Raw genomic sequence first — 25,198 nt, 5'->3', positions numbered from 1 at the left:
CCGAGCATGCAGTGCTTCCCCGGGCTGGTGCTGGCGCTGAGCTCGCTGCTGGGCGCCCTGGCGCTGCTGCAGCTCTCGCTGCACCTGCGGGTGCCGTCCCGCTACGGGAAGCACGAGGAGCGGCTGTGCCGGCCGCGGGGCCGGCTGCCGGCGCGCTGCGCCTGGTTCCTGCAGGAGCTTCCCTCCTTCCTGGTGCCCGCGCTGCTGCTGGCGCTGCGCAGCCCGCCCCGCCTCGAGCCGCTCGGCTGCCGCCTCCTCTGCTGCCTCTTCTGCTGGCACTACTTCTACAGGTACCGCCGCCGGGCACGGCTCCCGGCCGCCGCGCCTCGGGAAACCCAGCCGAGGGAAGCTGCGGGAGCGGGAGCAGCCGGAGCCGGGCGGGCGGCGCGGCCGGGGCAGGTCCTGGCTGCAGCATCGCTCCCGCCCGAGTCCGGCTGGCCATCCGCGCCCCGGGGTCCGCTCCGAGAGTGGGGACCGGCCGGGTGGGCATCTCTGCCCCGGGGGAAGGAGCAGCCGGTGGGGCTCGGGTGCTTGAAGCAGGGGAGAGGATGGATGCTTTGAATTGTTCTCTTAGGGGGAGGAAAAAAAAAAAGGAAGAAAGAAAGAAAGAAAGAAAGAAAAAAGAAATAAAAGAAGGTTTCGCTAAGTTGAAGGAAAGGTTAGGATAAAACTCATCCAGACATTATGTAAAGGTACATAGGAAGCGCTTGTTGCGGGCAGGAGAAGCCCCGCGGGTGCGGCGCCGGGAGCAGCGGCGGCTGCCGAACGCAGCCGTGGGAATACGCGTGAGGGTGGCCGAGAGCAAAGCCACGGAGCACCGGGAGCGCACGGCTCTGCCCATGGAGCACGGGGAGCGCACGGCTCTCTCTGCCCGCACACCGGGAGCGCACGGTTCTCCCCGGGCACCGGGAGCGCACGGCTCTCTCTGCCCATGGAACACCGGGAGTGCACGGCTGGGAGCGCACGGCTGTGCCCATGGAGCACCGGGAGCGCACGGCTCTCTCTGCCCATGGAGCCCCGGGAGTGCACGGCTGGGAGCGCACGGCTCTGCCCGGTGCTGCGAGGGGAGCACAGGCGCTGTGGGCGTGCGGTGCCACGGCACCAAAGTTGGTTCTTTATGCTCAATTTGTCACTCCAGCTCCACTACCAAAGCATCAACTTGTATTGGGTTTTTTTTCTTTTCGTATCTTTTCTTTTTAGAAATCTGGTCTTGTCAGAGTCAACAAATGCTGTAGCTCTAATTAATTCTGTATTTGCTAATCAGAAGCTTAAATAAATAGTAGAGTTTTTATCCAGTGTTGGTGATAATTTTGAAGAGACATAGCTCTACAATCGCCACCCAGTTCTGCAGAGAATATCACCAGAATCCATCCTCTCCACTTCCATTTTCTGTGGAACTCTGTTGTGAGAAAACTGAATTTGGTTTATGGAATAAAATGGCTTTTATTCACAAGTGGCAAGTGCACGTGAAAATGTTATGCCATTATGTAGTAAAGAGCAATGTAACTTCTGAGGCAAAACCTTGACTTGATTTGACATTTTCCACCACCATTCCCATATCTGTTGGTTTTAGTTTGCTTCATAGAAATAGAAAACATTATTGTAATATTTGATCAGAAATAATTATTTGCTCCTCAACCAAAATCAATATATTGAAAATCCAGTTGCAGTATCTCTACAGATAGTTTAGGGATAGAAACTCAAGGCTGTTCTGGAGATATTTCAAACAGAGAATGGCTTATGTTGCTAACACTATTTTAGGCATGTATTTGTTATCACTCCCATTGTCTTTACTGCAGGAGTCAGCTCGAGGACACATCCATAACATATTTGGCTTCTAGAAAGCTGGATGTATTCATTATATGTAGTTATACAGAATATAGTTAAATGCATTCTGCTATCAAGAATTTCTGATTGTTTGAGAAACACAACTATCAATGAACACCACTGGACTAATGAAATAAGGGTAATCCTACCAGTGCGCACACATCTATTGGTTCTGTGGCTTCTTTCCCAAATTTACTGCTGGACTGAGGCAAAAGCTCTGTGTTTTCATACATTTTCTTTCCCACACAGCTCGGGGATCTTCTCATCTCTCTCTGGAATATCCTTCTTCACTTCCTCACTTCAACCAAGTCTGTATGAAACTTTTCCTGCTAATACAGCGTGTTACTCCAATATCACAGGCTGCAGCCCCTTCTCACACAAGCCATTCTGACATTCTGTTGAATCAATTAATATTTGAAATGTTGTATTAAATATTAATACTCTGCTGTTATGTAAAAGAGCAGCAAAATCACAAAATAGAAGTTTTTCTGGGTTTCGCCTGACAATACTATAGGACAGGAAGGTTCTTTGAGGGATTCTTGGTAGAATGGCCACATGGTTGTGTTTATGATTAGAGCCTTCTTGATAACATGAAGGTTTTAACTATCAGCACAGATAATTGTTATCTACAATTTCTGGCAGATAGGATAATTTATTGTTACAGAGAATTTTTTTAGCCTGTAGCATATCTTACAGTTAAACAGAATTTCTGCAGCTTTCCTCTTTTCCAAACGTTTTAGCTCCCTAGACTTTTTTAGTCCTTGGACCCTCTAAAGATTGGGTCAAATTCTTAGCAATCAGTAAGTGGCACAATAACTGTAATCTGGATTCAGCCTTTAATTAAAAGAATGGGATTTACTCAGTCCTTGGAGGAAGATGACAACAACGGAGGAGACATCCCTGACCACTGGGCATTCACAGGTTTTGCCATCCAGAATCAGCTCCAGTCTAAGCCCACCTGCAGGTCCTGGATTTTCTAGGGAGCACCTCATGGGAATTTAGGCTTCCCTGTTCCGTGCTGAGAGCCACCACCTCCTGGTGACAGTGCTGGTGGGCAAGCTGTCTTATTGCAACAGCTGAAAAAGGGGTGAAAAGAAGGGCACTTACATATTATGTGCACTTGCATATTATGGCTGTTTACCTATAAAATGATGCTGAACAAATCATATACCAAGTTGCCATATACTGGTGACACTGCATTAGAAAGTTCCATTGCCATACAGTGTTTGAAAAGAGGTTCAGTAATTTGACATAACAGTCAGGATATAGTTTGACTTTTAGGGTTTTGTTTTGTTTTCATTTTATAATCTTTACTTGGAAGAATCTAACAACAGTTTTAAATACTTCCATGATTAAACTTGATTGCAAGGATAATAAGTGCTGTATCAATCAATAACAAAATTGCATTTACCTAATGGGTGTAGCCTACTTCATTTTCTGACTTTAAAATGTTGAAATGAATAAAGGTGTTCCACTCTTAATCATAAAGGTATTTTGTTAATCCACTCCTACTTTTACTACTGATCATCTGGTATCTGTACTTAAGCATTCCTCTGTGTTTGTATGACACATTTTCTTTGTATATTCTTGCATAATTTAGTGACTTCTTTCTCTCCACAGGGGAGCTTTTATAATTCCTAATCTTGTCTCATCCACTTTAGCAAACATACATGAGAAAGGGAAGTTTTCATCAGAGGTATGCTCAGAAGGACATTACAGTCCATAACGGAGAAACACAGACTTCCAAAAGACTGCTGTGCTTAGCAATTCTGCCTTTCTTTGTGTTCTAGCCAGCTGTGTTGCCCCAGTAGCTCCTTTTAGACTGAAGCACATATTTCAGAGTAACTTCAATCTTGACCTGAAGACCCCTGAAAATGAAAAATCCATCATTTTTAATGTTTTAATTTTTTAAAAAAATTCAGTGTTTTCTTTGGTAGTGTTAATCTTCTAAATTCTTTTACCCTTACTTAAACATGTTTAAAATGTCTTGCTTAAATTTGAATAGTCTTGATTTTTGTGCCAGTGGGCCTTGCTCCTTCTATCCACCCTGTGCTAATTTAAAGCACTCCCTAGTGTCCTTCAGTATTCTCTTACCATGATATCACTTACATGGTACTGGATCATGTTTTAATTTGCTTGTTACAGAGCTGTCAAGCCCTCTGTCAGCATCAGTTTGATGCAGATAATATAGGAGCACATGATCGTGTTTCTGGGGCATTAATTACCACACATGATGTCATATTTATGCTGAATTGATGGGTTTGTGGTGGATGCAAGCCAGATATAGGGGAACAGACATTACCTGATCTGACACAGAGTTAGAGTAGTGCAGACACATGATACTTCATCCAGCATGAAGTTGGTCAGGATAAAATTACCTTTTCATAAATTTAGGAACAGCCTTAAGCCACCATAATTAACTTGTCCTGCTTTTGGACATGTTGTCAAATAGCCACAATAATTTTTTTAAATTTGAACTGAGGTATTGTAAACTAGATTTATAATATCACTGAACCACAGCAGACCCTCAATGCAAGAGGTTTTTCCCCCCTCTCAGTCCTCAGATAATTTCTGTGGCTTTTTTCCCCTCTCCTTTTTTTTTCTATATCCATTTCAAAATGAAGACATCAGTGTGTGATGAATGATGCAGTGCCAGAGCTGTAGTAGCGTGCCTAGAGAGAACATTACTTTCCTGTTCCGCCATCCTACTCCGATGTTTACAGATTAGGAGAGCACTTCTCTGTTTGGAGTCATAGAGGGACATCCTATGTTTCCAGGCTACTTAGAACATTCTGAAGCTGATGTGACCTGGATTGTAACCAAGGTTACAATCTATCACTCCTTAAGAGTGGTTTTCATTTATATCACTGTATTTCCTTCATTTTTAAATAACTTTTTTATATGGGCACACTGCTTAGAAGTGCTGTCCTGCCTACCTTCATATTCACTGCTGTCTAGAATTCGTGCCATGGGCTAGTTAAACAGTGGTGATTTTGTATTTATTGTCAGGCTCTTGAGGAGTATGTTGGAGTGTTGAAGGGACCACCCTAATACTGTTCTGGAAACTGGGTTAACACTGATGGTGCCTCATTGACAAGGACATTGATGGTTCCTCATTTAGTGGACATCTCTGCTTGCCTGCAGGAGTCCTGTGAGCCAGTTCTGGCAGAGAAAGGAGATGGTCACCTGGGAGGTGACTGCTGGCCAGGCAGCCCTCCTCTAGTGCTGCCAGAGCAGAGACTTTCTGCCTGGGAGGATTCCAGAGGGAGGGGATGGGGCCAGGAGACCTCCCCTCCTTCCCGCCTTGTCCAGTGGCCCGTGGTGAACCGTGACAGCAGAACAGCAGAACAGCAGAGCAGCTTTCTGCCTTTGTCTGCCGCCGCTAGGCAGCAGCCTCTCTCTTTGTGCCTTTCGGGAAGGGATGAAGGCAGCCTGCTGCTGCTGCTGCTGCTGCTGCTGAGGGGAGGAGAAGGAAGGGAAGCATCCCAGCCCCAGCCTTTTGGCTGCTCTCCTTAGCTAGCCAGCTCTTTGTGTCTCAACAAGCACTTTATCAGCACAGCATGGCATGAATTTCATCGAATTCAAATGCTCTCTGGTGCTAAAGATAACATTCTTAAAACTGGAATAATTCGGAATCTGAAAAAAATCAAAATCTGAGTTTCCATGTCTGTTTTCAGTAAGCTCATAGCACCTTCACTTTCACAGGGTAGGTTCTGTGGTTGCAGGGGCCTCCAAAAGTGGTGGGGTAGGAAGGTAGAGAAAAGGAAGAAAGTGAGAAAAGAAATGACTGCCAAGTCTGCCATCTGTATATGCAATCTCTGTGGAAAGCTGGTCGTAAGCTGAAAATGATGGGTGGTGTAAGATGTACGTGCAGGAACACTTCTTGTGCTGAATGACTTACAAAGTATTTTACTTTGAAATGTAGTTTGTAATACAGCCTTTCGTGCTGGAGGGGCTGTGCTGGGAATGCAGCAGAAGGCCTCAGGTAGTGAGGAGAAACCCATTTGCTGCCTTTCCATTTTGCAGTCCAGCTTTAAAAACCAAAGGTGGGAAACATAACATGTGGCAATGAGAGGAAACCTTTGCAATCCAATCCCATATAAATCTTCATGCTGCATTTCTCTTGCCAGTGAGGAAGACAGAGTGGTGAGGGAGCAGAGGTGATGCCATTGTGCACAATAGCAGCAGGGAAGGCCCTGTCCCACTGACTTGTGAAGATAATCCTGAAGACAGAGGTGTAAAAGACAGGGTGCTGCATGTACCCCTTCTGTGCTGCCCTTAATAGCTGGGGCACAAGCAATTTAAAGAGGCATTTCCCTTTCAAAGACCACCTATTACATTTACTTATTTATTTTTCTCTCTTGCAACTTTGTTTTAAATCAAGTCAAATCTTTGTTTTCTATTTTATTCAGTTAATATATAAACAAACCAAACTGCTGTTTTCATTTCTGAAGTGAATCTGAGAGACATTAAGTAAGGCTGCTCTTTGAGGTGCAGCTGGATCCCCAGACTCCTCTGACTGGACGTGACCCATTTGGTGCACCTGCAGCTGGTTTTCTACAAATTGACATATTTCTAAAGAGATCAGGGAATGCAGAAATTTGTGGCAAGAGAATGAGAAGCGTTTGAAAACTGCATCCTCATATAAGTTTTTAACACTTCTTTTGGCCAGCTTCCCTCTCTCTGGAACTAAGCTGGGGAGAGAAAGGAAAGGGCTCTTGCTCTCCCCTGCTCTGCAGAATGCAGTGCCTGCCTGTGCTGCCTGGCTGGTCGGGCAGGTGCTGTGTTTACCTGGACTGGCCTTTTTTTCAAGTAGGAATACCTACTTGTGATCAGCAAGAAAAGCAGCTCAAGACTGCAGAGAAATGCTGAAGGATGGAGGCTCCAAATGAGTAAATTTTTTATAAGTTAACTTGCTTATAATTTTTAGAGGTATTCTGTATTAGTTCATACAGAGTTTTAGTTATGTTTTCTGAAACATGAAGTGCATAAACAGAAATTAGATTAAGCTTGAAGGATATTTATATATTTAAGTGGTACTCTCCTTGCTAGTAGTGAATATAACCAGACCAGAAAATAACCACTAGGTCCAATAGATCCAATCCAAAGATTAATTTTTCCCCCCACAGAAATAGTTGTTTTATCCTTTGATCTTGGAAAGTTACCATTATTAACAGTCAATAACTACAGACATTTCCCTTGTTGGCCTCCTATAACCTCTATAATTAATCTCCCAATACAAAATCTGCAGGTATTTGACCAGTAACAAATCCCGTTTTCTTTTCCTTCCCCTTGATGCTTTGGAATAGATCCTGACCAGATTCCTTTTGGCTTTCACCAGACACACAGTAGCACATTTGCATCCTCTCTCCTGCTGTTTGGCCTTGGCAGTAATTCTAGAACTGTCAGCAATATCCCTAACAGAGGCTGGCCATGTGCTGTGCCTCTTCTATGTATTCCTTGCTCCCCAGGAGCATTACAGTAATGCTAATATATAATTTCTTCTCTTCTGTGAAAATAGTAGATTCATTGCTATTTTTATCCAGGTTCCTCAGATTCATGTATTGATAACCAAGAAAAGCATTTCTTCATATGCTTTGCCTCAGAATTGTAAAATGCTCATGTACCCAGTGCTAGTGTGTAGTTTGCCTCCTTGCAGTCTTGTCTAGCATTATGAACTGCTTCCTAATTCTGCTCTCAAAATAGAATACTATCTGATTGCCTTCCTAACAATTAGCACAAATAATCCTATCTATACACTCCTTTTCCAATGGGAAGTGGGCTAGCATTACAGAAACCTCTCATTTTTGACCAGGCCAAATTGTACCCATGTGATTTTTCCTTTTGTCTCTTGGTCTGGAAGATTTTCTGCAGAGATAACTTAAGACTTTTATCTTTTTTCACTTTCTTTCAAGACATCATGCCTCTCAGGAGTATCTTTATATCTGATGCTAATTCACCTGTGCTGTTTTGTTATTACCAGGCAGCTTTAAATACACTAAAGGAGTATTCATGCCTGCTCTGGGACCTCACTGTTGCTGTTAATGACAAAATGACTTGGTGGGTGTCAGTCCAGCTTCTCTGCAGTGAACTGTCCAAACTGCAGTTCCAGGGCAGAGTCAGCCACCAGGACATCACCAAGGCACAAGAAGGTTGCTCTAATCTCCCCTGTGTGAGGTCTGAGCCCACCCAGGAACTTGAAGCACTTGCTATCTGTGAGCTTAAATCCTTTAGGACGACAACATTCTGAGCTCCAAACCCCACTGGGCTTTGGTAAGACTGGCAAGGATCTGGGAAAGATCTGGATTTGCATCGCCACATTCTTGGTGTTGATGTCAGAAAAGCAGAGTTATAAAGGGTTATACTAAGAAAAGAAAAAAAATTATATACAGGAGTTTCTGTAAATGTTTTTACTTGAAAACAGTAATGTTTTTACCAAAGAAGAAAATTATTTGTTTTAATCATGAGATGTCTGTAGTATTCCCTTTTTTGGACTACTCTTTTAAGCAGGAAATAAAAACCAAGAGAAAAGTGTTAAGGTCCACTCCATATGCCCAGTGGGAAATTTGTGATGGATCTTGCTCCTTCAAGATCCACAAATATGACTTTTTTGATTTCTTATCATAATAGAGGCAGCCATTAAGGAGGAAACAGGACTTTCATACTCAGCCAATAAATATTGTTTGACAAAAGGACGCACTTTAATAGTCCCTTTGTGTACTCAAGAGCCTTTATAATTAGGTAGTTTGCCAGTTTTATGAAGCTCCGTTAAGAAAAATAAAATTGTGAAATACCCTCCTAGTAGTATGATTATAAATCAGTGTCCATCCCAGACATTGCATATTTCCTTGGTGTAAGTTATATTCTTAAAATTAATTTTGGTCAAGAAGGGTTATGATAAAGAAATACTTTCAAACTTGAATTAAGAGACAATTCTTAATTTATATACCTCAATGTGTCCTTCTCTGTCCAGAAATTGGTTTAAATGGGGCAGGTGAATTGATCAGTAGGGCGATCTTTACAGAATTTGGTCAAATAATTAAATTCATGTACATCTACACCCATTTAAATATAAGAGTTGCATTACTCTTTGCTGAGCACTCAGCTGACATTCTAATTATGTTTGCAACATCTCTTTGTTACAACAATAGCAATGGGATTATTTTGTTTTAAAACAAAACAAAACAAAAAACCCAATTAAAATATTAGTTAAAATGTTCCATGTAGGGAAATGGGAAAAGGCAATTCATAAGAAGAAAAAACAGTAAATTTTTTAACAGGTCCAACTTTGTTTTAAGAACCAGCTAAATTCTACCTAGCTGTGAACTTTTGAAGCACCAGTTACTACTGTATTGATACCTAAGGATGGGCAGGAAGTTTCACCATTCCTAGGAAGGTGTATGCAAATGTGACCTTCAACAGCAATGAAAAAAGGTCCTGTTTGAAGGAAGCTGGGTTTGACCTCCTCCTTCCTTACTACCCGTTGTAAACATGGAGCAGCAACACCCACAGTCAGCTTTAGCCAGGGATGAGATACCATTTTCCTTACAACAGGGCTAGCTAGAGTTCACCAACTTAATCCAACACCTGCCATGGTGGGAGACTGCCTCCCAGAAACGGCTCTGGAAAATGTCACCTTGTCAAGGCTGTCTTCAAAGAGATGTGCTGTCTGCTAGAGAAAAGAGGGAGACGCTAAGGAACAGATCAGTTCCCAGGCAGGACTTTGGTGAAGCAGGTCCTGAGGCAGGTGATGACCTGCAGCTCTTTGACCTCCTGGTAAAGATGGGCTGGGTGACTTTCCTGCAAAGCCAAGGCTCCTTCATCTGGGTAGTCATGCCAGCATTCAGGCTGGGCTGGAAGGCTACAGAGAGCTCTGAGTAAGTTAGCTGGGCTATCCCAAGAAGTATAGTCACATTAGCATGGTCTCCTGCTGGAGATGCACGTGCAAATACTTCCAGACAGTGTGGTCCTGAGCAAACCTCCCAGTGACTCCTGTCACACATCTGGGGTAGGACAATGCATGGACCTCTATTAAACTTCTGCTGCTCCTGAGAACAGGAGAGGAAGAAATGTTGAGAAATGACAGAATGGAAGAAAAGTACTTACATTATGGTGTTGAGGGGTTTTTTTTGCCTGCTTGCTTCTCTCTAGAACCTTAAAAAAAAAAAGAATCATTGAAGCATTCACATTTTAAAACTTGGCCCAGATTAAGGTTACTAAAGTGAGACACGTCTCTGACTCTTCTTAGGGAAAGCAATTTAAACTTGGTGGAGCTGTCTGAGAAGTGCGTTTGTATCTGCTCAAACAGAAAGGTCGTCAGCTAACATTTTTAGAGTCTGTTCCTCTGGTTCAGCTGAGGCTAAAATGCAAGCCTGCAATCCAGCCAAGTATGCTCTAGGCTGGCACTGTAGGGACAGAGCAAGGCTTTTCTGGCTGCTAGGATAATCAACCGAGAAGAAGTAGTCTCCTAGCTGAAGTTCTGGCAACATGGATTAGGAAAAATACAACATGTCTTGAATGCAGAGAAATAAATCCACTGTGAGGTTTACAGGGCTGCAAGGTGGGAAGAGACAGAAATGTCAGCTGAAAGAGCACAGGAGGGACAAGTAGGAGAGTTGTTAACAACAGCTAGGGCAGTAGTGGGGCAGGAGTGAGAAGAAATGGGAAGGAAAAGGTCATGATGTGAGAGGGCAATGCCCAGGTATCAAGAGACGATGCAGACACTGTGCTGAGTGATTCACCCAGTAGCTCTGTGTCAGGAAATCTTTTGACATATTTTGCGAGGAAACAGAGACCATTGTGACTCAGAATCAGCCCATGGCAGTTTTTCCTTAGGGAAAACAAAAAAGGCTTCTAAGTACTTTGATTATTTTAATATAAGCACAAACTCAGGATCTGACCTGGCCACTTCAAATTTTGTTCCTCTCTATGTGGATGTACTGCCTTGAGTGCCATGAGATCATAGAGGGTCAGTATGCTGGCTGAGTATAATCTGACCAAGATTTAATGTTGAATAAGGATAGATTACCAATTGTCTGTCTTCCTTGGCCATTTCTCAACCCCACAGGAGCAATTTATGGAAAATAATGACACTTGATCTGATAAGTGCAATTGTAAGAGCACAGATCTGTGCATCCTTGGATTTTGTGCCAGTTTTTATGTAGACACATCCTCCTGTTCTGCTCATGATCTCAACCTCTGTGAACTCTTAAAACTTGCTCCAGCGGAGCAGGGAACTTTTTGAAGTGCACAGCATAGTGTCTGATTAAGTTACTCTGGCATGTCTTTCACACTTTTGGCAGACTCCCACAGTTTAGCAATAGGAACAAAGTGATTTCATAAATACCAAGTGATTATTTCTGAAGAAGAAAAGAGGGAGATACCTTTGGCTGGCTAAGGCTTTGGCACACTATTGCTTAGATAAAACAACAAATATTCTCATGACCTCTAAGTGCTGTTGCCCTTTAGATACTATCAAATAGTAGAGGTAATCATGAAGCACTGTGAGATCTGCACATTTGTCATCAGCACAATCCATCTAGTCAAGTTGAACTTTAATCCCCAAATGAGTCGTCCTGTCCCCTAATCCCCATGAAAGCACAAATCTGGACCAAGTTTAATTAGGGTTTCCACTGTGATAGCTGGCCTGGTGCTGAGTCCATCAGAGTCTCTCTCTGACTAAAATAGCACCATGTTCCCATTCCCAGGCAGTTCCTGGCCACATACAGTCCTCAAATTTTCTTCTCTTTCCTGATGGACATTTATCTAGTCTGTCCTTAACAATTGCTGCTTATTGAGACTCCCAGTATGTTCCAATGCCTCACTATCTTTCCCTAATATCTAAGCTGCATTTTCTATACACCTGTTCAGGCCTGTTGCTTCTTACTGTGTTCCCAGTAGACAGGAGAATGCTTGACTCCTTTCTTCTTTGCAGGAGATTTTTATACAGTTGCAGTTTGTTATGATGTCTTCTACTGGTTTTCTCTTAGTTATTTTAAAGACCCCTGAGTCCTTCAGTCTTTCCTCACATCACACTTCCTAGACCACAGCTGTTTATCTTTGAGTTGTTTCCACTTTGTCTTTTATAGAGAGCTGGACAGAGCATCATTTAAGCTCCTACTAGCACCATGCAAAGGGGAAAGATTACCTCAGGTGTCTCCAACAACACATTTTAACATTTGCCTTTTTCACAAAAGCCTGACATCATTGGCTCATGCTCAGTTTGCCACCTACCACCATTCCCTCTCCTATCCAGCCCTTTTTTCAGCCTGTCTTTTACATTTGGTCTTAATTAAGTGTAGTAATTTGCCATTGTCTTTATTGAATTAAATCAACTGTTTTAAAACTATCAAACAAGTTTTTCAAGACTATTCTAAACTCTGGTCTTCATTCTTGGTGTGCTCAGCATCTCTCAAAGCCACATCAGCCACAAACATTGCAAGTATTTTTTCCCCAGAGGCATGATATTAATGTAAAAACTCCTGAGTAGTAGAAGAAGAGTCTTTTGCAGAACCTCCCTCAAAAGATCTTTTTAGTTTGATAGTAAACAATTGTGAACTATTCATTGATATAATTTTTCAGTTTTGCAGCCACTTAACATCCTCCAAACCAAGTGACTTAAAAGGTTGACATGTGAGACAGTAAAAAATCTAAGGTCAAGACATAGGACATTGTCTGCTCCTACCATCCCTCTCTTGTGATACATCCAATTTATGTCAATTCCTTCACTCAACAAACCTACCTCATGAAAATAGGGTTGCATATGGAAATGAGTCTTGTGCCCTGCTGTTACAGACCCACAGGACTGTGAGTCAAAGAGGCTGTGACAGGTATTGCTGCTCAGACAAGAGGCTGATCAGGCTGCACATTCTGCACTCCCCTGACTTGGCTGTGTAGTGTCTGAGGACAAACTGTGCGTTTGCAGAGGATGGTACTAATTTCAGCAGGGATCTGTACAGGGAACATATTCCCTTTGCTCTATTAGCTCCATTTCACCTTCTTTGGCCATGAAAGAGAAAAATACTTTTTAAAAAAATCTCCATCTTTTTGATGGATATGCCAAATTTGACAAGGGATGGTGAGAAAGATATTATATCTGGTTCATCTGGCTCTTGTTTCAGTTGTCTTTGCTTAAGGGCAGTCCATCAATTCTTCCCTTTGTATAGTTCAGCTCTCATTCTGATCTCCTTTCTGCAATACAAATAAAAAAGAAAAAGTGACTGGGTGATAGCAAATGAAAATAAAATAATATTTTAAATTAAGAATATTTCAAACCTATTTGGTCTATACCAAAATAGAAACATTTAAGAAACAATTATGCTGATATAAATGTGTACTGAGTGTAATTTGCTGATGGATTGTGACTTGCTGAGGCAGCTTGATAGTGCACCAAACCCAGCAGTTCTGTTCTTGATGTCCCTTTAGAAAATGTATAATAATTAAAGTACAGTGTTTTGGTCCTGTATCTGCAAAACCAGTATGATGCTTTTCAATTTTTAATGCCTTTTTACCAGAAGAATTCTCCTTTGTTGGTTCTGTCTGGATGCTGGAAGTCACTGGGAGATACCAGATTTTTTAGTGACATTTTCAAAAATAATAGAAGAAAACCAAGAGGAGTAATGAAGTAATTTATAAACAAAATTGCAAAACACTTTTGAAACCTGGCCACTGTTGCAGTGAATTTGGAAGGGGAAAAATTTTTGCCTTGGAGCCAAGCCTACACAATTATTTTCTACTAATTAAAACCAAATACCCATTTTATACCCATTTTAAGGTCTTATTCCTTTCCTTTTTCCAAATTTGTTTTGCAACCACTTACATTTTATTAAATATAGCACATCTAATAATACCTGTATGCAATGTGAAGAGGACTAAGCTTTATCTATAAACTGTATTTATCCTTCTTACTTTGCAAAATGCACAGCATGCTAGCAATTTATATCAATCAATGAGGCATTACTGACTAGTTCTAGCTGGTCACAACTAGTTCAAGCATTTATAATGATGGAACTGAGTATTACATAGCTCAGATTCCTTAAATTTATCCAAGGTTAAATGCATCATGTTTTTTTTTTTTTCCTTCAATGATTGATAGTGATACAGAAGCACCATTTTTTAGCCTTTCCCATGAGATACACATGCTTTTGAAAATATTTTTTTCCTATATCCCCCTTCATTCAAAGGCAGTTGTAAGGAACTGTGCTTTTCTGACCTGTCTCCAAGGTTTCAACCTGAAATCTGTTTTTAGCTCTGTGGCCACAAGTCAAGTGCAGTTGCTGATTCCTTTGACTGTTCTGCAAGTGCTGTCATCCATGGTGTCAGCCTTCCTGGCACAGCAAGAACCACGCTGGAGCTTTACTCATAAATGCTGGTGTTAAGCAACTGCTAATCTATTCTAAGGAGTTTATCATCTTTGAGATGTTCAGTTTGTAAAAAATGTTAGATGAGTCATGAGACATTATGAAACCCTGAAGGTATCACGCTGGATTAGAGCAGAGGCCCTTCACAGTCAGCACTCTGTCTTGGCAGAAGCCAGAGTCAGATCATTCAAAACAAAATGCAGTAAATGGTGGGCAGTTGTCCTCAGCAGCTGCTACCTTCTGCCTCTCTTCACTGGAATATAATTTATCCCCTGAAATATAAGAATTACTATTAATTCCAAATCTTTGTGTTCTCTCTGTTGAAGAATCTGCCTTTGTCTGTCATTTCTGATAATCCTCCCTCTCTCAGTCCTACCCAGCTCTTTACTTCAGTGGTTTTTTCTATATTGCATTTAATAGAAACCTCATTGCATTCAAACTAACTTCCCTTCAGTATCAGGACAACTGTTGGTCACAGCTATTCAGCTCTCCCAAATAAATTATTTTCCAGTATTGTGTGTTATTTCTCATCTGAAATAAGTTTATTCTTATTAATCTTCAGTACAAGTTCAGCAGTCCCCACGGTTCAGTATGGCAGTCACAAGTCTCTTCGCATTTTCCCACTGATCCTACTGCATTTCTGATGTCTTTGCATTAAATCAGTGCTGCCCACACTTTCTTTTTCCCACTGCCTTGCTTCTCAAGAACTCCTTGAAACCCAGTTAAGATGCCATGTGTCTCAAGATTTCCTCAGTCCTCCTCCCATATCTTGATCAGATGTGTGCCTTTACCTCTTGACCAAGAAAGATGAGTCTGCTCCTGCCACAAGTCTTCATCAGCCCTGGACCTGACACTAAGAGACCACAAAGAAAGACTGTCCCTACAATAACAGGCTTCAGGTTGGATTTATCTTGGAAGTTAACCACAAACATCCCAAGGACAGCAGATTGACCCAATTTTTTTAGATAGACTCCTCAGAAATTAACCAGATATGGCAGGTTTAATATTGTTTTATACAGCTGAATCAAAAGATATTAAATCATATATCTATCTTTCTTATTACTTAAATTAGAGCCATAAAAATTTGTCCAAAGATCTTTGGAGGAACATGGAATAGGGTATTTTGCATGTGGAAAAACATTCCTGACTTTGAAAAGAGAGTTCATTCCAACTTAGTTTTTGTCATCACTAGATAGATAAATCTGCATGATTAAAATAAAAAAGATTGTTCTCTTGCTCCCCTTGCTGACTCTATTCAATTATTTAAGCTGTGTTAAGATGAGCTTACAAACTGGGCCACAGTCCAGGAACTGATTACAGCTACCTGTAGATAGCATGATGAAGGAGGATTAAAATGCCTAATTTCACTTTTGGAAGTATTTTTGAGTATTTTCTTTTACTTTCCCTTCAAACTGATAGCAAATTAGCCTACTGCTTGGAACTGAAAATTTACCCATCACATTTGTTTTAACCCAGTCTGGGATAATTGAAAATTTTTAATTGGCCACAGGAAAATTAGGTGCCAGATTGTGTCCTGGTGTGGACTTGACAGTTTTCTCCTATAAATATCCAATGAGAATTATTGTAACACAACTCAAAACCAGTAAAAGTTTAAAATTACCTCAGAGTGCATTTAACCTACAAATAAACTACAGAATGGGGCTCAGAAAGTATGTGCAGACTAATCAGCAGCAGATGTCTTTGGGACATCTAATTTGGCATCCATAACTCTCCAGAATAATTAGAAGCTTTGTGTAAGGCACCACAGCCACCCCAAACAGAAGTCCATCCTGTTTGTGAACAACTTGATCCTTTGTCCAAGTGGTCAGGTATGCCAAGGGTGCCAGCAGCTCCCTAGTAATGTGATTCCAATGACAACCTATGGTATTGATTGTTGGTGCAAAGAGAACTGGTGTGTGTAATCTCCCCAGGTCTGGACACCATTCTTGTCAATCTGTGCACAAGAAAGATTGAAAGTAATTCCATGGTTTGATGGCAGGCCAATTCTTTCATGTCTGACTGGTCTGTAGTTAGTGTAACACAAATCACAAGGTTTTTCTTATCACCTGAGATACAGGTATTTGTACAAATAAGAAAATGAAAACAGCCCCATAAGGAAGGAGGTGCAGTAGAGTTTAGAGAGCTGTCCTCTACTTAGAGAGGCCTTTGCTTGAGAAGGTATCAGTAGAGTGGTGAGAACTGCAGACCTCAGCAAGGCGTTTTCAGGGAGTGAGAAAAGGGGCTGCAACACGGGCCCTCGATGGAGCAGGACCCAACATTAACTCACCTCCTGCACGAGCCCTGCAGCAGCTGCACAACCCCGCCTGTCTGTGTTTTCCAGGCTCAGCTCAGTGCACACATGAGCTGGGAGCTCCCTGAGGGCACCACCCTCATGGGAGGGCCTGGCTGCCTGCCCTGACCTGAGCCACCAGCCCTCCTCACGCTTTGTACCTCTGGGTGGAAAAAGCAAGGAGCCAGGGTACATGGAGCCCAGGCCACGGGCAGTGGTTCTCAGGCACCGTTTTTGGCACCTTGGTTCATCCTCACCAGGCAGTCAGGGCAGGCCCTGGCACCCACGGTCCAAGGAGAACCAAAATGTCCCTGCAAGGACTCAGAGCATTCCTGGTCAGGAGAAGTCCATAAGTCTCTCCTGGAAGCTGGCCAGGGTCACAGGGGATGGGCCAAGGCATTCAGACAGTGCCCCAGGATGAGTAGGGACAAGACTGGGTTATGGCCAGCATCTGCTTTCAAGGAGAAAGGCACCACATCAGCCCTGCCCACCTTGCCATCCTCCTGCTTCCTAGCCCTTTGTTTGTCCTGGTTAGACCCAGAAGGAGGCCTGGTGGCAGAGGCATGGATGGGCAGGCTCAGCAGGAGGCTGGTGGCCCACAGGCCTGGAGGGAACCAAGTGTCCTCCATTCTGGGCACCCTTGGCCCAGCTGCCCCAGGTGTGAAACACCTCGAGCTTCCAGATGCATAAATGAGCTGTTACTGTCTGAAACACTGCAACTAGGGCCTGGAGAGGAGAAGACACAGCAGGAGCATAAACATCTGTGACTGACAATCTGTTGGAGGACTGACAATCTACTCTTAGTGGATTATGGTAACATTTGTGAAAAGATTTCCACCTTCTGTGGAAAGAACAGCAAACCTATACTTTCCCTGGGTTTAGGTGAGAGTCTCCAGAATTTTCAAGAAGCTGGACTAATACATCTAAGATGAAATTTGATGCAATGTCAAATGATTTTCTCTTCAAAACTTGGGGTTTTTTTGAAAATAAATTATGGGGAAGAAAATGAATAATGCATTATTCATTCATTTAAAAAGAAGCTGCTGGCAATGGTTTAGTCAGATGCAGTGCCTTTGGCTGGTAAAGATAATAAAGGAGTAATGAATTAGTCATCAATACTGCACCGAAAGTAAAAGGTCAAATTTGTCATTGGACTAAAACCAAAAGGCTAGATTTGTTCTGTTATTCTAAAATGGTGGTCTTCAGGCCCCCTTTGATTTTCACACTGCAAAATAGTTCCAGCAGAGCTGCAGACTCTTCCATGGAATATTTAAAACTATTAAATGCCCCTGCTTTATCTCTGTTGCTTTTTCAAATCTCATCAGGAATAGTTTGTGCACCCTCAACTAGCCATGTAGTACAATCTCATACAGAGAATTGAATCTGGCCTCTGGTTTAACAGACCCACAGAGATTTCCTTGGAGAATTTGTTCCACAACAAAGATTCTTGGATGAAATCCTGACTTGGATTGTCCAAACTGCTACAAGGCAGGATTACAGTGATGCCAGGATTTTACTACCTCAACAACTAAACAAAGCTGGTGCCTCCTGGCTCCCCTGCCATCGTACTTTTACTTGGCATGCAGATTCTTTCTGTCCTGTGTGCACTCCATGGCACAGAGGTTTGTGGCCTCCTGTTACTGCAGGATAAATCACTTTTCAAGGGCCTATAACCTCTACAGCAACAGCGGCACCAGGAAGCAGCACAGAAACAATCAGTTTTTATGGGACCTGAGAACCTTCTGTTTGCATTCAGCTGTAAAAACTCAGAGACTCTTAAACCTGACTGGTTTTGGCAAAGGATAAAGCACTGCCAGTCCTGCTTGAATCTACTGTGTAAATTCACCTCCTAAATAATTTTGTGTGGTTTGCATCATTCCCTCTCTGATACAATTTGCTGTCTTCGAGCCTGCATGTGAAATTTTCACACTTTTTCTCATAACTGTTCAGGTCAAATTTGTCTTGTCAATATGACTTCAGCAGCAGATCAGAATGCTAAAGCTGGCTTTGCTTACTCATAACTCCAGCATCACGTTCCCAAAGGGCATGATCAGTAATTATTGGTAACATTACTCCAAAGAGCATTCCTTCCCATTCTGTAATAAATATGACAAATGTGATATCACTATCTGAAGAACATTTTCCATACCTCTTACGTTTCTCTTTCTTTAAAAGTATTTAGCACTTCTGCATCACAGCTGCCTTAATTGCTGGAAATCTGTCTTGCCTTGCTTTGGAAAGCAGTGAATTAACATGCTGGTGCTTGTACTCTGCTTACTCACTTCCAGACATGGAATGATTTAATCTAGATTTATAATATTGTGAGATTTTATGCCTCAGCTTGCTTTAGTTGACACTTGCAACATGGGATGTGAATTACTTATCAGCAATGCTTATATACTGGTATGATGAGCACCATCCAAAGCCCAAGAGGGCAAAAGAAAGAAATTTAGAGTGTAGATTTTTCCACTCACAGAACTTAAGTGGCCAGGTAAGAAAACACTTACTAAAAATTAATATAACTTCTTTGTTTCACTCTCCCAGGGATGATATGGATTGCCTGAAGTGTCAAGGGGGGTACTCCCACCTGAAGCAAACATACATATAAATTAAAACTATACAAGCACCAATTATTTGCTGACACAGATGTTAATGCTACTGTGAGCACAGCTGTTGCCTAAGAAAGCCCTAGGTGCTGTAGCTGCATGGAAATCTTGGTGTTTAGCATATTAAACTTATGGATGTAGCTCTTCTTATTTTAAACAAAAGTTTGAAAGCATGGAGGGGAGGCAGGGACTGGAGGTAAAGCAGCTCCCCAGGCAGGGAAAAACAGTGCTCTGCCCCTACACTGAAATGTCCAAGCAGAGCAGGACAGAGCTGTTGTGTGTTAGAGGTGCATGGGGGTCTCTTTCTGAGTGAAGTGGGAGAGGCTGGGACAGGAGATTACATCTTGGGCTGTATACTGCAGGGGTGAGAGAGCCAGAGGGTCTCAACACTGCCTTCAAGCCCATCTGCCACCATGAGTTAAAGCCCTCAGGGATCAGGAATGTCTTCTCCATAACAAAGCTCCTCCCGATGCTGCTCGATGCTCGTGGCATAGTAATCGTTGTTTGGAGAATCAGTATTGCAGAGGGTGCTGCCCTTCACAAACATCAGTGATATCTGAACATCATGTCCCTGTGTCCCTCCGCAGCAACCAATCTTCCCTTGGCCCACTGGAGCATTAAATCAAGTCTGGAAATGAAAATGCAGTTTGTGGGCACGAATTCCTCATTTTCACCAACAAGCATAGAGAAAGATACAGAGACATTCTGAAAGCACCAGTGAATCTGGATGAGCTTTCTAACTTCCCACCTTGGGTTCAGTCCTGCAGGACCAGAAAAAGATGTGTATCTGTAGGATTTCATGTTCCAAATAAATTGCTGATCTTATATTGTTGCAGTTCTTTTCAAGTTTTTTGTCTTTATTGACCTATTTTCTACTTTGTGCTTTGTTCAAGTTTTTTTCCCTACAGCAGAGAAATTGCAAATACAATGTTATCGTGAGCAATGTGCTGACTTTTTTTTCTTATCTACCTTAGGACGTTTATTTACCCTTTCTTCACTAGAGGCAGACCTTTCCCACTGCAATTGCTTTTCTTTGGCATGTTATTCTGTATCTATAATGGCTTCCTCCAGGGGTACTACCTGATTTACTGCGCTGAATACCCAAACGATTGGTGCACCGACATCCGATTTACATCAGGTAATTACAGCTGCAGGACTCCCAAGATCTAATCTCCAAGCAATTTGTAAGCATTTTGAATTATGTCCTAATCTTCAGTGAACATGTGAGTCAAACCTGTAGTGATGGAAATCAGCATAAGACCTGCTTGCTGGCCCAGAAATGTGCAGTAACTTTTTTTTCCTGTTAGGCAGCCACCTTTGAAGGTATATCATGTTGTGTGTTGGCCTCAAATCATGAGCCTTGTTTCACTGACAGCACTCCAGAGCCTCCTGCTGCTGTGGGCCACAGAGATGCAATCTCAGGCCCCAGGTGCAGGGGGCTGTGCCCTTGCTCAGCCAGAAGCGTGCGCCCAGCAGTGGCTGTGTGCGAGCACAAGCTGGGGCTTTCTCTTCCCTGCCAGGCAGCTTTGCACTCCATGCAACTAGTCTGAGTGAGAGAGAAAAGCAGGGCAAAACCCCAGCATGAATGAGGCTTTGGGGACAAAGAGCTCTTTTTTCTCATGTAAGGCACAGGGGAAGATTAGAGATCACGCACAGTCTGCTTGTATGCTAATACGATTCCTTTCTATTCTGTGACTTAATAGCCTAGCTGAATTTCACCCTGTAAAATCCCCCAGAGAATAACTGAACAAGAGCAGTTAGATGGCATTACAGATTTGGTACTGCACAGAGAGTGGTTTTAAATGTAAACATAGAAATGAGGATTAACATGGATGTCTGAGGAAACATTTCGGATACAATAAGTACAAACTAACCAAGGTACTTTCTATGCCCTGTTTCAGAGATTGGATGCAAGTCTGGTCCTTTTAGACAGCATCACATACTAAAAATTCTGGAAATTGTTTTGTAAGACCTCACATATCCAACAAAGAAAACACCATATAACTTCATTTTCATGATAAATAGTATATATATATTTAATGTTAAATAAAAAGAAAAAGAAAATCAGCATTAGCAGTACTTGAAATATTAAGGAAAAAACAAACAGTATATTCTTCCTCCACAGCTCTTACCAATTTTCTGTTGCTACTGGAAGTGTTGAGGTTTTATCAGCAGTTAGTCTTTTATCTACACATTGTAGTGCACACACTACTTCTTTTCTTGCTTTCCCATCATTGTTTTCTCAGTGTCCAACATGTCACAAAATGAAGGGCATATAATCTGCAGACTTTCTCAATCAAATGCCTCTGGTTTTTCAGTTAAATGGAATCTGGTCAATGGATCACTCTAGCCAGATAATGTCAGCATCCCTCAGCAAGTACCTCCTTTCCATCCATGCCCAAAGCTCTGTCCAGGCAGCCTCACTGCCAGTGGACTGGGAGGTGCTGAGATGTAGGTTCCTTTCCCAGCTCCAGTGATGTGCTGCATAACTCTGTATCTCTGTGCTCCCCTTTCCTCAGCAGTAAAAGGAGGGTCTTGTCTCCAGCTCAGTGCTTACTTTGTGCACAGCTGGGCCTGGCTGTCATCAGCTGTGGTGGCCATGGGTACTTTGTGTCCCCCCATCAGTATTCAATAAATGGGGACTACGGTCACCTGGAAGTTCAGCGGAAAGCGCTGTGGTGTCACCAGTCACCTGTGCTTCTCCTGTTCAGTGACCTTCTTGGCAGCAATGCACCTTTTGACTTGAAAAAGAATGCACCCACCTCACATTATGACCCCTATCTGTCTGCTGCAAAGACAAACATCACACATCCTTGAGCAGGGATATCTGGACAGAGCTGTCTTTGTAATCCATTTCTTGTTGGTTTCTTAGGCCTCCTCTTATTTCTGCTGGGAATGGGAATCAACATTCACAGTGATCTCCTGCTGCGCCAGCTGAGGAAACCCGGCGAAGTCACGTACAAGATTCCTCAAGGTACATTCTCATCCCCCCTTCCCTGCAGGAAGTAGGGCAGCAGAATAAACAATGTTTTCTGGCTGAATTCACAGGAGAGTGACAGTAATGGCAGAGAAGCTGGTCTTGCAGAGGTATTTGGTTCAGGTCTCCCCCAGGCTGCAGGTACTGGTGTGAGCTGGCTGCAGGCAGTCCAAGGAAAGCAGCAAGAGTATCTGGAAAACACAGACTTAGTGGAGAGATTTAGGAAATTGGCTGGTAATTCTGAGAAGATTGAAGTGGACACAGGAAGAGGATTTTAACTTTGCAAAAGGCAGCTGCAAAGAAGGAAATAGTCTTCTACATGCCCAGAAAGAAGTAGTAGTTGATTGCTTACCATGCAAAAGGTGGATTCAAAGTGTAAACTTTAGGGGAAAATAACAACACCAAGGATGCAATTGCTGAATTGCCTTTCCAGGAAATGTCTAGCTCTGTAGAGCAATGTGGATAGGAATCCAAGAATTTCTTGGGCTTGGTATTGACTCCTTCTGCTGCCTTGTTATGGATGGTGATATGTCTCTCCCAGAGTTTCTCACCTCCAATATTTACCGGTCTCTTGTAAATGTTGCATAAAACTGAGATCCAGATTTTGCATTCCCTACAGGCGGTGAAGTTGCAAAATACTTTTTAGGACATGAAAAGGATTGACTAATACTAATTCTTATACTTTAAATCTAATAATGGTCTTTCTTAAGTTATTTTCCAAATGAAAATAAATGGTTGTGAAAGTGCTGGAAACATCTGAGTCAGAATCCCTGCTGATTCTTGTATTTACACATGAACTTCAAACAAGATCCCCCTTTGGCACAACTCCACTGGCTTCAGGGAAGTGCATTTAGGTTGCTGCTATGGGCTGAATAAGAAAGGGCACATATTCTGCTGCTGACTTTATGTGAAAGAACCTTCCATGTACAGGAGATGACTGTAAAAATTAAATATTTTGTCTGTTGCTGCAGGAGGACTGTTCACCTACGTTTCTGGAGCCAACTACTTTGGAGAAATTGTGGAATGGTTTGGTTTTGCCATTGCAACCTGGTCCCTACCAGCTTTCGCCTTTGCCTTTTTCACTCTCTGCTGCATTGGTCCACGTGCTTATCACCACCACAGGTATCAAACTGTTCCTTGCCATATGCTGCTACTTCCCCTTGGAATGCAGTTTGCAAAATGCCAGGGAGGACCAGAGCCAGGATTTGGAATAAAACTGAAATCTGAAGCCACGTACAGGAGGTGTATTGGCTTATTTGTGTAAGGCAGGCAGGCAGCTGGTGCCCCTGGCCTGACAGTCATTTATTGTGACCTGAGCTGCATCACTGCTTCCACCCTCCTAAAGCCTCTCTTTACTGAGCCCCATAAATAGGAGCCTTTCCTTGCAACCTCTGCAGTCCTTTGGAACAGATATGTTCTGAATTCCTAAAATTTCTGCTTTAGTCCTGTTGGAACCTTAACAGTCTTATCAGTTAATTAAATAACCAGGTGTAAATAGTTTTGGAGCTGCTCTTTTGCAGAATTACACACTGAGATAACAAAGAAAGGCAGCTTAGAGCAGTTTTAAGGTTCCTCAGCTGATCTGTGTTGAAACTGTGCAGTTTCCCTCCATGCATGCAGGTTCACTGTCTTGCTTATTTTCTTTCAGGTACTACCTCAAGACATTTACGGACTATCCAAAATCAAGGAAAGCCTTGATTCCTTTTGTTTTTTAATGAATGAAATATGGACTCTTTGTTTTGTTTTTATAGGAATTTTTTTCCAATTCCTAGTTTTAAGGCTAGGCCTGACTATAATTGTATAGATGATATCCCAGGATTGTAGCAGACAAGAAGGTAATTTGGAATGGAAGTTCTTGTTTTGATTTGAGGGGAAATTGCAGATAGCTGTGGGCAAAAGGACTCCCCAACAAACATATTTGCTTCTCTGTGCAGCTCCATCTGTGGGAACAAGTATGTACCTGCATTGACATCCGAGAAAAGACATTGGCTAAATATTGTTGTGGAAAAGTGAAAAGTAAGCCCATTACTTTGGAGAATCCAATTTACAGCACTTCTGCAACTGCCCCTGCTGCCCCCACGCTGTAGCGCTCGTGCCCTCGCTCTGCTGGCAGTGCCCTGGGTGTTGCCATACCTTAAACAAGACAGGGGGGTCTCATTTGCCCCCAAAAATTACTCAGCCCATTAATTTTCATCTAAAATGCATCTAAACTCCCAGAAACACAACGTAACAGGAGGGAGCTTGTGCTGGCACAAGGCTGGGAGCAGCGTGCCATGGCACAGAGGTGAGGCACACAGAGATGGAAGCTGGCACTCACAAGCACAATGTCTGTGTTCCTTCCTTAAGCATTACTTCCTTCACTGTCAGATGATTAATCTTCAGCCATCAGGGTTTGTTTTTTAAATGTACTTTGTTATAGCAATTGTAGCTCCATTAGCATTTCTTTTCTCTTGCAAATCCAGATCTTTTTTTCAGAATAAAAATTTTTCCACTTGGTTGTTGTTCATAAAAAGATTTGAAATGGTGATGTATGAAAAAAATCACAACAAATAAAAAGCTCTGTGTTGAAGAAAATGTTCTCTGACACTGGCAGTACATTTTGTCTATGGAGAATATTTTCAGATGCTCTTATTAGGAAATGATGCAGGGATATTATTGAATTTTTACAATCAGACAGAATGCCTCTTCCTAATTTCAGGATAGTTAGGAATTTTCCAAAAAATGTCATTAACCCCAATAGGAGGAGATGTCCCCTTGGATGCTGATAGTTTTGGTTACCCTTTAGAGCATAAAATCCTGCTAAGAATTATGCTGAACAGCTGGCAAGAAAAATACCAGACTGCACACATGAAACATACTACCTACTGTTGGAGTGACCTGATTGATTGTATGCAATTTCCTCCAAAACACAATAAAATTTATGTGAAACACAGAGCTGTGTTAGCCTATAATTTACTGTTTGCAGAAACAAATTTCTGTGATGTTGCTTACCAAGTTCTGCTCACAGCAGCTTCCTCCTTCTGGACAAACCCTCCCTTCTTTGCTCGTGTTATAAATCTTTACTACCAGAGCGAAGCAGCCAGCTGGGGCTGGCTCCCATTGTGCAGTCCCTCTACAGCCCAGAGGAGAGCCATGTGTG

The 25,198-nt window shown here is 42.4% G+C and overlaps 1 protein-coding gene across 1 annotated transcript; it reads left to right on the top strand.

Annotated features, from left to right (window-relative positions):
• On the top strand, positions 1-24,959 carry SRD5A2 (steroid 5 alpha-reductase 2). Its single transcript, XM_058020766.1, has 5 exons — positions 1-290; positions 20,057-20,220; positions 21,955-22,056; positions 23,031-23,181; positions 23,708-24,959. The coding sequence occupies exons 1-5, from the start codon at positions 7-9 to the stop codon at positions 23,772-23,774; spliced, it is 768 nt and encodes a 255-aa protein (XP_057876749.1). The 5' UTR covers positions 1-6; the 3' UTR covers positions 23,775-24,959.
• The last annotated feature ends 239 nt before the right edge of the window (positions 24,960-25,198 follow it).

Source organism: Melospiza georgiana, chromosome 3, assembly GCF_028018845.1.
Source record: "Melospiza georgiana isolate bMelGeo1 chromosome 3, bMelGeo1.pri, whole genome shotgun sequence".
Classification (NCBI taxonomy): Eukaryota; Metazoa; Chordata; class Aves; order Passeriformes; family Passerellidae; genus Melospiza; species Melospiza georgiana.
This window is presented reverse-complemented; position numbering and strand designations above follow the sequence as displayed.

What these genes read in the sequence shown, in the direction of transcription:
- SRD5A2 (XM_058020766.1), top strand. Translation starts at nt 7, where the DNA reads ATGCAGTGCTTCCCCGGGCTGGTGCTGGCGCTGAGCTCGCTGCTGGGC. An exon ending in TGCTGGCACTACTTCTACAG is followed by an intron (nt 291 to 20,056) that starts GTACCGCCGCCG and finishes TATCTACCTTAG; the next exon opens with GACGTTTATTTACCCTTTCT. An exon ending in CACGTACAAGATTCCTCAAG is followed by an intron (nt 22,057 to 23,030) that starts GTACATTCTCAT and finishes CTGTTGCTGCAG; the next exon opens with GAGGACTGTTCACCTACGTT.